The following is an 11273-nucleotide window of genomic DNA, read 5'->3' as shown; positions in this document are numbered from 1 at the left end:
TTCCTCTCCGATGGACCAGAACGACCCGGACGCTGCTCAGTTGTTTCCTTGCCGTGTTTCCTGAACTGCACGATGATTCTGTTGACTGTTGAAAGCGGGATTCCCAAATTCTGCGAAATTTGCCGCCGACTTATTCAACCATTTGCTTGACCAACTATCCTTCCTCTAACAAAATCTGACAATTCGAGAGAACCTTGAGTTCTTGGCATGTTGTAGCACAAGATAATCAGTGTGCTGACCATTTTCATTTATATAGTGCTCTGTGAACAGAAATTAGTTAGAATAAATCAGTTAAATTACGAAAAATTAGGTGTCTATTTACTTGTAACCACTCAGTGTACTCATGAACAGCTCGTGCATTACATAATTTGCGATGGTAAAATGAGCTGCACATTCTCCGAGTATTTTACAATTTGTTTAGTAGGATTATTTTGCTAGACACAGTTGAAAGGGCAATAAAATAATAAAATAAAGTATAAACAGGTGTATATTGTTATGAGTTATAATATGGAAACTCTGAAGGTTACTTTGTGGATATCAACTTGTTCACACAGACCGAGCCCATAGTGAGTCAGTTCATTTGCTCTATCAGAGTACTACTTTGTCTTATTCCTGCCTTACTCTTACATAATATTTTAAGAAAAAAATATAGTTTCACTCCCCAGTTCCTTTGACCATAAATATTTATTGCATCATCTATTGAGCCTTTTACTTCTGCAAAGCTTACAGTCTACTATAAGGTAGTGGGATGGTTTCAGACCCTCCTGAAAAGTAGTGGGATGGCACCCTGCCCCACTTCAAGCACTGTTATCACTACAAAAAATTGTTTTTAAAAGAAATTCTCATATCATTTCTGTTGGTATAAAAAATTTATAAAATATCTTTAGCACCAAACTAATTGAAATACTGCTATGGGAAAAAAGACAAAATACAGTCAATTTTTAAGAAAACTCAATGAAAACTGACCTCCCCATATACTCTCCATGAAGAACATCACTACAAGAAACACATTTAAAACACCATATATGCCATGGTTTCTCCAAAGCAATTAAAGCCTGGCCCTCTGTTAATTCCTCTTTACATGCTGTGCATTCTGAAATACAAGAGCAACAATTATTAGAGTGACACACACCTTAAATAACATATTTGCCAAAGTTATTTTTATATTACAAACTGTCTGGAGTCATGAGATGAATTTTTGTCTCTATGCTCATTATTTGGTTTGCACTTGTTATATCAGATATAGTGTGTTTGATATTCTTATACACACATCACATTCACTCAGATCTTATTAATAATCAAATTGTATTACTGTACCAGCCACCTGATTATGGATCAGGGCAATTTACAGAGGGGATACCCCCCAAATTTCTTTCATCCCAACAAAAGAAAGGTGAAAGTGAGAGAAAGCAAGGACAGATTTTTTTTTCTATAGCATGCCACGTTCATATTATATGTGTATTTATTATATATTTATTTTATATTATACATACATATTTTTCAAGTATTATATTACTATACTGTATTTTGAAGAGTTTTTGAAATGGTGATTCCCCATCAAAAGTTGTTAAAAACTCAAAGTTCATTTTAGAGAAAGGGAAAAAATACCTCACATGTTAAATATAAACCAAACAGAGCATTAGGAGTGGCAAAGTGGTATTTTTGGTGGGGTATTTTTCTAGGCATACTCCTGAACACAAGTCTGGCAATTGTCCTGTCATGGATATGCAGCCATAAAAGTTTAAAACAGGTTTTAGTGTATTCTTAATATATGAGGAATGAAAGTAACATGATCTATCAAACCAATCAATATCTAATATTACAAAAAAAAGCCACTAGTGTGAGAATGACTTCCCACATCCATCAGTATATAACTCTGCAAAACCATAAAAGGTAAAGTATGCTCATTAAACAGTAAATATTTAATAATGCAAGAAACAGAGTAGAGTAAGTAACACAAACAAAACTAATAACAGTGGACCATTTGGTCCTTCAAGGCTATTCTTAAACTGCTGTAAAGTGCTGGCCTCTATGATTGATGATGGAACTTATCCCATAGTCAATCACTCTATTATAAAAATAAAACTGGCTCAGCTGGAACATAGCCAGTCTTTTCCCAAATCTTAACTTGTGTTTTCTCAGATATGTGTCTTCACAGTACAGAACAAAGACATCAGAGGCCATTATCCTATTGATCCACTGGATTATAAGTTTCAAAAAGATCCCCTCTTACCCATTTTTACTGAAGAGTATAAAAGTTAAGAGATCCTGACCAATCCCTATTAGAGAACTCTTACATTCCTGGAATCATCCTAGTAGACCTCCTTTGAACATTTTATAATATGTCAATATTTTTTCTTAGATATAAAGATCAAAACTGTACACAGGATTCCAAGTGGAGCTTAGCTAGGGATTTGTATAGAAAAATAACTACCATGTTTTACTTAGAATTTATCAATATATCTGAAAATAAATCTTATTTAGTATATTTTTTATAAGTAGGATGAGAGTAATCAGCTAAATCAGTCAATCTTTAATACTACATATAATACTAGAGTAAGAGTAACATGGACTGAATTTGTTATTGTTTCAAAGAAATAGTTAAACCTATGAGACTTTTTTTTTATTGTAGAATTGTATTTGCATAATATCCACGAGAAGATGTAATCAAATACAGTATTACTGTATTAAAACTTTGATATACATAACTCATTCATGTAGAAATAATTCCCCATCCAAAGCACATTAACATTCAAATCAAAGATTATACAAACAATTAATTATCCAATTTATGAAAGTACATTCAGGCAACTCCAAAGAGGCTTGGGCTACTCACTGAATACTTGATTAAGTAAATGACAGAAACCAGCAACAGAAAACTATTCAAAGTATCAGAGCTATTGGACTAGCAGCTGTTTGACTTTTATGTAACATCTGAATGAATGTATTTTGCCACACCCAACACACACAGCATGCGAATCACAATACCATTAATTTTAATTATCCTATCAAATAAAACACATAAACACCACACCCTAATCCAAAACATTATTTACAAGGTAGGACAGGTAAAGATTAGAGATCAATGACAATAACTACTTGTTTAGTTTTTGCAACACAACCAAATGATATGAAATACATATCCTATTCTCAGTACTATTCTTTTTCATTTATTAGCACATGATTTACTTAAATAAAAAACTTGAATCTAGGATTCTACAGGTAATTTGAAAAAAGACAAATAAAACAAAATAATAAAACAAAAAATATATTTTATTTTAACATGTTTCCAGGACACTCAAGATTTCCATAAAACATGACAGTATCTATAAGAAATGAAAATTATGCAATTCAACCATCTACAGCCACTCATGTACATAAGTGAATACAAACATTTGTACCGACATATATTTGTATGTTTTATGTAAACAGATAGAGAAATTATAGCATTTTGAGAATTAACATAGAATTTTACACTAACCACACATCTTTCTCTAATGTTCTGTTATAGTTATATTTGTAAAATAATACACAAGGCTAAAAAATGGCATTAACATTACATAAGTACTAAAGCTAAATGGCTAACATACTCTGACCAGCAAAAACAGATGTTGAGTCAATAGTTTCTGAGAGTACTATTGGTATTTGGATACACTTAGGGCATAGACATTCTTTCCCTGTGTAGGTGACTTTCTCTCCAGCTGTGAAGGCTTTCCTAAAAAGTGAACAAACAAAATATAAAAATTAGAGAACATATTTTCAAATAAAGATAATAGATCAGTCACCAATCACAGGAATAATTTTTCATTCACTTATCTGTAGTTATTCTTGTGAAAAAAGCCTGTTTAGTAATTAACTGAAAAATAACAGCAACATTTACAGTAGGCAAGTTTCGAATTTAATGATTATAAAGATTTGACACATAGTGTTGATTCATTATCAGGTAAAAAAGTTAAATACACTGGTTTTTTAATGTAACTCTTACCTGATAATGACCCAATACTATGGGTCAAAACAATGTATTCATTAAAATCAGAACTTACCTACTGTAAAAGTTGCTGGTATTGTATTTTTGATTTAATTATTCATTTCAATAGGTACCTCACTAAATATTAAACCCACTGAATGTTTTACAACATAACATTAGGAACCATATTTATAAAGTTGTTGGTATTTTTTACAACACAAATACAGTTACTGGCACTTTATTTTTACAGTATCAATACATTTTACTGGTACTTTATTTACACGTGATTTGAAACTTTAGTAGAATGCACTTTTTCATCATGAACCACGATGGTGGTTCATAATAGGGATCACACAAGAATTTGGTAAAAATTCTAATGGAATATTTGGGCCAAAACTACCTTAAAAAGCAGACTTATTCTTGAAAGAACACTCAAAACCTTCCTTTTTAATAGTTAAGACCACCCAAACATTGATAATAACCAAAATAAGTGATTTCAAAGTTGTTAGACAAAATCAAAATTTGCTCATTTGTTCATATTATTATTTCAAAGCCTACAGCAAAGGCAGCTGGATATTTTGCACCAAAACCTAGACAGATTTAGAACATGAAATGCTTCAAATGTCCACAACCTATTTAAAAGTTGGTTAATTTTCATTAAAGTTGATTTTCGTGGATATAAATACATAATAGACGTGACATTGTTCAGAGCAGCTGCTTTTGTACTTGACGCGTGTTAAATGTGTTTACATGAAACTTCAGGCACAAAGCCATCTGGCTCAGTAAATAATTACTTTAGAAGATATGAAGCTTTATTTAAAGTGATGTTTTAGATGTATTTGTTTTATTTGAAAAGGCGTTCTACTGGTAAAATTTTATACATGCTTAGTAGGGATTGTGTCTTACTCTAGACATATATTTGCCCACTGCTGTGCATTTAATAAGCCAACAAAGAAGATAACTAAAAACTGAGAATTTAAAATCTATAAATAGGGATTGCAAAAAAAAAAGTTAACAAACAAGGCTGAAGATCTACTGCTGACAGTTTTCTCAAGCTACAAATCCCTGTTATGACTCTACTATTATATTATTGCAAGTGATATCTACTATAATATGAGATCGCAAAGGAATTTTGCAAAAATTGAGAGAGTAGTTTTAAACTTGATTCAACCTCCTTAGTTTTGTTGTGCTGCAAAACTTAAATCCTTTATTTTCTGCCATCAAAAAATCCAGTGTTTTCCTAACATGCACATTAGTTGAAACTACAACTCATGCATTTTCTATTGCATTAACTGGAAACTGCCTTTTGAAATGTTCCCAATTTTGCTGTTGCATATCGTTACTCAAATTGCTATTGTTAACTTATTTGAGTTTGCTATCTTTATGTGGATTTCCACGACTATATTTCATCAAGTTTTTAACACTGGACAGTTAACACAGTAGATTTCCTTACTCCGACAATGGTGGTTATGCTTTCTACTGTTTGTTATACTTGGCTGAAATCATGAGTGCTTATTCAGTATTAATCACTACTGCATATAACATTACTTCATATAGCTATTGCTATTTTTAAATAATTGGTGTTAGGGGTAGCAGTCGTAAATGTTGTTGATAATTAGCAACTTACGCTAAGTGTGACACTGTTGTTTATTTTCCATGCATTTGTGTCACCTTATTGCAGCAAACACTTGTGCACAGCAGACTTTGAAGAACATACATATGTGTCGTGTAGACCTAACAAGGTAAGCAGGTTACTGCATCTGTTTATATTGCATTAAACTATGTTATTCCATTCTGATGAAATTGCTTTGTTACCACTCATGTTTTGTTACATTACACTGTGACATTGATGGAAGCTGGTCATTAAATCTGTGATGATACAATCTTTGCCTTCAAGAGAATCCTTTGAGAACAACTTTAAATTTTGTTTGTTGTAGTTGCATATCAATACACGTGTTTATTATTTACTATACATTTGTTATTCATCTTGAACAAGTTCAGTGTGGTGGTTGGGTGGAAGAAAAAAACCAAAGCAGTAGTAAACTGTTGAAAAACATGTAACATTCAATTGAACACATGTGCACATATGTAACTTTAAATATATTCTCCATAAATGGCCTAAAAAAAACTTAAGAAATGAGATTAGTAAAAACTTTTAATTTAAAAAGGGAGAATAGAGATTATCAAAAAAGTACAGAAACAGGTTGAATCAAAATGTAAATATTATATTTTCAAGCCTACAACTAGGGGCCTGAAAAAAAAGTAAACAAACAAGGCTGGAAATAGTGTCTACATCATTTTCTCAAGCTACAAGTCTACACTATTCCCCCTTTTCAAGTTAGCAATTTTTACTCATACTGTAGTTATTCAAAACTCCTGGATTTTTCTCCAGGCTAATACTTATTTTCATTACTATACAGTTAAATTCTCTACAGTAATAAAAAAGAAAGTGTAATGTATGTAGGGCTATTTGAATTTAAGATATTCCAAAGTTATGAGTCTCAGATAGGGTTTAACTACTTTTGTAATTATCATCTTGTTCTCATGAACTAAAGAAACACCATAATTACAAAGTTTATAAAACTTGAGATGTTCAGACTATTATTTTCCATAACAGAATAATTAAAAATTAAAATGCTATTAAATTTGTGTCATTGTTTTCATTACTCAAGAATACATCATTACCCCTCAAAATTCTAAATTTTATTGTAAGCTTTTGTCTAGATCCATCATATGTATTAGAAAAATAAAAGAATGGAGAAACCAGCTAAAGCTCCTAAAACTAACAAAATTTAATGGGGTAGTTACTAACAACTACATGGAAATCTCTCTTTAGACTGCACTAGCAGGAAAAATCATCTGTTTTTAAAAGGTGATCTTTAAGTATGGCAAATTTGTTTCAGAGCAAGGTATGAAGATATTTTTAGAGACACTTAAAAACCAAAATTATTTCTCAACTTACATATGGATATGACACTGTGTGTAAGAGTATCATAGTTCTCTGATCTCAAAGGGGCCAGGTGTGACCTAATGGTTAGCATGCTGGACTGTTCATGTCACAATGCTGCTAAACAGGCTTCACAGTTTCATCTGGAGAGGTGTTATAACAGTACTCGTCAATCCCATTATTTAGTTCAAACTGGGCAAAGCCTTTGCAATAGTAGGTGCTATCAACTGGTTGCCTTACTTCTGGCCAACAGTTTAAAATGTGGGACAGCTATGCTTGAACCATATAGATTTCTGCACAACCTATAAGTTTAGCCCTTATTTTTCATAAATGCTGTTCAGGTTAATATTAATACCAATACTGGCTCCCCCTTCTGCATTCCACTGGTGCTTTCATTCCTCCTATGCTGGATGAAGAATAATCATTTTTATTTGCTCCCACTTCCTTCAATTTATCAATACTTTTTATCCACTTTAGTTAATTGTAAAATAATCCTGTTTCATGTTCCTAACTCCTGCAATATGTACTGTTCTCCGATGTTAGATGTACAAGAATCTCATTCCTTTGACTCCACTTCCCATGCTTTATCAATACTTTACCATTAACACAAAGATTCATCATTCACAAAACCACTACATTTTGATTACTGTTGACCATAATTATTTAGGAAAATTTAGAAGGTTATTCATTTCTCATTTACTTCGCTTTAATTGATAATGAGTAATATCTCAATATGAAAATATACCACCAAATATTTCTTTTATGATTTATATAAACCCTTCTCAGCTGCTTCATGTTTTAAGAAAAGTTCATGTATAGACCCCTTCTGCTTGAACTGCAATGTCATGTGAATTTCTTACCTGCACCTGGCGCATAGGAAACATTTCTGATGATATGTATTTCCAAGTGCTGAGACCACTTCTCCTTCAACATAGTCTCCACATTCTGCACACTTGGTCCCAAACATCTCCTGGTAGTCAGCAGTACAGTAGTAATGGCCAGCCTTAAAGAAAAAGCCTCCTGATGCCAAAGATCTTGAACATACTATGAACAAATAACCATAAATATTAAAATATTACTTTTCAAATACTCTAAACAGTAAAATAGTGGATACATACAAAAAAAATAATGATAAGTATAAGTTGTGTCTTTATGTAAGTAACTTAATGTTAATTATTAGTTCATTACTGATGTTGAAATGCCAATTTTTTTATGCTATTAGCCAAATTAAAAACAAATGTTTACAACAAATAAAATCCAAAACTTCAAAAACACGTCTATCACAGAAATTCTCCAAAACGGGTTTACACTATATTAAAACTATTTGAATAAATAACTACTAAAATAGTTTTTTCATATAATAAGATGAAATTCAATAATATTGTTATCATACACTGTTGTAAAAAGACTTAACTTATGATGCTTTATAACAACGTTAGACATTGAAGTTAAGCAGCTCTACATGAATTATTAAGACATGTTCCAAATGACCATTGTTGGGGAGCTCTCTAAATATATAAATCAGCTCTGCATAAAATATTATGACTTTAAATGTTTCAAATGACATAAATAGCACAGTGTAGTAGAATGTTAACAGACAAAAATAAGATAAATTAAACTCAATTGTGATTGAATAGTTATAAATATATATATTGCTATATGTTAATTTTTGCCTGTGCTATTATGTAGGGATAATGAAAGTTTCATCCCTACTATCTTGTTTGCATTATTTTTTAAGGACTGATATTAGCTATCCCTACCTTTGCTTCTTTTTTTGAAACATTTTTCTTTACTTGTTTTTTTAATGCAATGGTTCAATATACAGAGGAAGATTGTATCTGTAACCAAGTTCTAAATACAATGAGCTTCCAACTGTAATATCTATTGTTTATCTATTACTGGCTGGTAATTCCTGTTTCACCCTGTACTTAAGCTTATTGAAGAAACACCGAATTTCTGTAAGAAAGTTAACTTCAAGGGGTAATGATAACATTGTTTACATTAGAATTATGATTTCTTCCCCCATATATTACTACTAGTTATTAATAATACTTATAAAAGTGGATATTCTGTTTTAAACTATGTCACCTCAATGAAATTGGTTGACAATATTGTTTTGGTTTTTGAGTTATCATGTAATAAAAAAAGAAGAACTAGAAATTCAAACTTTTTGCTATTATATTTATGGACATTCCCAGACAGAACATGTGACTCAGTCATTACATAGATATTGTTATAAAAGGTTACACTGTTTAGTACTGTAAAGTTCTGATGACCTAGTATTTACCTGAATTCTATTAAAAGTCAAATCAAGAAAATTATACCAGCATATAAACGTTCACAAACCCCTGAACTTTAATTTAATGTAAAGCAGTAGATGCCACTGAGTATCTCAATATCAAAGTTAAAAAGTAAATACTATGAAACTTAAATTAATGCTTGTTTATTTTATTTTTAAAATTTTGTGAAAATAAGAATTGTGTGCCTTGTTTGGTGAGGAATGATCGATAATCTGTAACAAAAATTAATTGTAGCTAGCCATGACAAAACCACTTGTTATGCAAGAATTATTCAACTAACAGTTTACTTACCAGCACAGGTAAAACATTCAACATGGAAATATTTATCCTGTACACGAAGGGCGTTACCACTGCATTTCTTTTTGCATGTCTCACACGTTATCCTTCCTTAAAAAGAAACAAATTTCATGATAAATTACTAGATAAATCAAAATTAGAAAATCGTAGCTAATTAGTTATAATCTATGACCCTGTACAAAAACTACTTGATCTAAACTTAAAGAAATAAACGTGTGTGGTTCAACCCAGGATTTAAAAACGAAAACAGGAATGTAATAAACAAAATAATAACAAAAAAACAGTCTGGCGATAAAATCAATATTCACACAAAATCTAAAAACAGTTTATCAATCATTAACTCTAAATTCACAATAACGTGAAATTGTTGGAGAAGTTATGTAAGATTTCTTATAACATCTTTTGAACTGATAGCTCGAGGTTGTTGAAGAAAGCTCTGAATGCAAACTGTGAACTTAAAGAAATCTATAAAACACCAGTTATGATACATCCACATTTACTACCTGTTAAAACCACTACATCTCAGTCTGCCGGAGATCACTTCTGGAAAATTGCCAAAACCTTCCATGACTAATACACTCAACATACATACTATTACTAATAAAATGTACGATGTTTTTCTTTCGTTGTTTGTTTTTAAACGTAAATCTACACTATGGGCTGCCTATAATCTGTCCATCTACTCTAATCTTGGGTATCAAAACCCCATTTTAGCGTTATAACTTAAATATAAGCCTTCAAACTTGCTGCTAAGCCATTGGAAAGCATATGATTTTATAACAAATACAAAAAATAATAACAATGGTCTTTACCAATAATTTATTTCTTTAAAAGAGTTGTGTAAGAAACGTTAATTCTATATATATTGTTTTTATTGTTTGTTTTTTATGTTAAGCACAAAGCTACACAATGGGCCATCTGTGCTCTGCCCACCACGGGTATCGAAACCCGGATTCTAGCGTTGTAAGTCCGCAGACATACCGCTGTGCTACTGGGGGGCTTTTATATATATAAATATATATAAAAGAGGAAGTTTATTTATTTCGATATAGGAAACCAAACGGTTGAACTTACAAATTTTAAAATAACTTCGTAATAACCAGTTTTTACAAGAAGTTTGATGGTGCTATTTATTTAACATTTGGTGTAGTATTTAATGACGAAATGGCCCGGCATGGCCAGGTGGTTAGGACGCTCGACTCGCAATCTGCGGGTCGCGGGTTCGCATCCCCATCCCACCAAACATGCTCGCCCTTTCAGCGGTGGGGGCGTTATAATGTGACGGTCAATCCCACTATTCGTTGGTAAAAGAGTAGCCCAAGAGTTGGCGGTGGGTGGTGATGACTAGCTGCCTTCCCTCTGGTCTTACACTGCTAAATTAGGGACGGCTAGCGCAGATAGCCCTCGTGTAGCTTTGCGCGAAATTCAAAACAAACAAACAATAATGACGAAATTGACAATCAATGATTATTACGCTATTTTTTTGTAATAAACATACAAAAGAAATTAAATGATGAGATGAAATTGTGTTATAACAGCGCATAGAAAGAACAACAATAAAATGGACCTACAATATTATTGACTATTTGCAAATAGTAACTATGGAGACGAGGTAATAAAATAAAAAGCAAGTCGAGAACAACAGCCGAGCATTGGCTATTATATTATTTCTCTGTCAATGTTCCCATCTTCATTGAAAGGCGTAAGATAACAAAAACAAGATCTTGAAGAATCTATCTATCTATCTATATATATATATATA

At 31.8% G+C, this 11273-nt stretch overlaps 1 protein-coding gene across 1 annotated transcript in view; it reads right to left on the bottom strand.

The window, feature by feature from the left end:
* LOC106469517 (actin-binding LIM protein 3-like) overlaps positions 1-11273 on the bottom strand; it is a 96753-nt gene that overhangs the window by 71381 nt on the left and 14099 nt on the right. Inside the window, exons 2-5 of the mRNA XM_013930015.2 lie at positions 9506-9601; positions 7775-7958; positions 3591-3715; positions 967-1093 (exon numbers count right to left, since the gene is read on the bottom strand). Of these exons, the coding sequence (XP_013785469.1) occupies positions 967-1093; positions 3591-3715; positions 7775-7958; positions 9506-9601 (532 nt within the window). The remainder of the gene's footprint in view (positions 1-966; positions 1094-3590; positions 3716-7774; positions 7959-9505; positions 9602-11273) is intronic.

The sequence above is a fragment of the Limulus polyphemus genome, unplaced genomic scaffold, assembly GCF_000517525.1.
Source record: "Limulus polyphemus unplaced genomic scaffold, Limulus_polyphemus-2.1.2 Scaffold3523, whole genome shotgun sequence".
NCBI lineage: Eukaryota > Metazoa > Arthropoda > Merostomata > Xiphosura > Limulidae > Limulus > Limulus polyphemus.
Note: the sequence above shows the minus strand (reverse complement) of the source record. Positions and strands in the feature narration are given on the sequence as shown.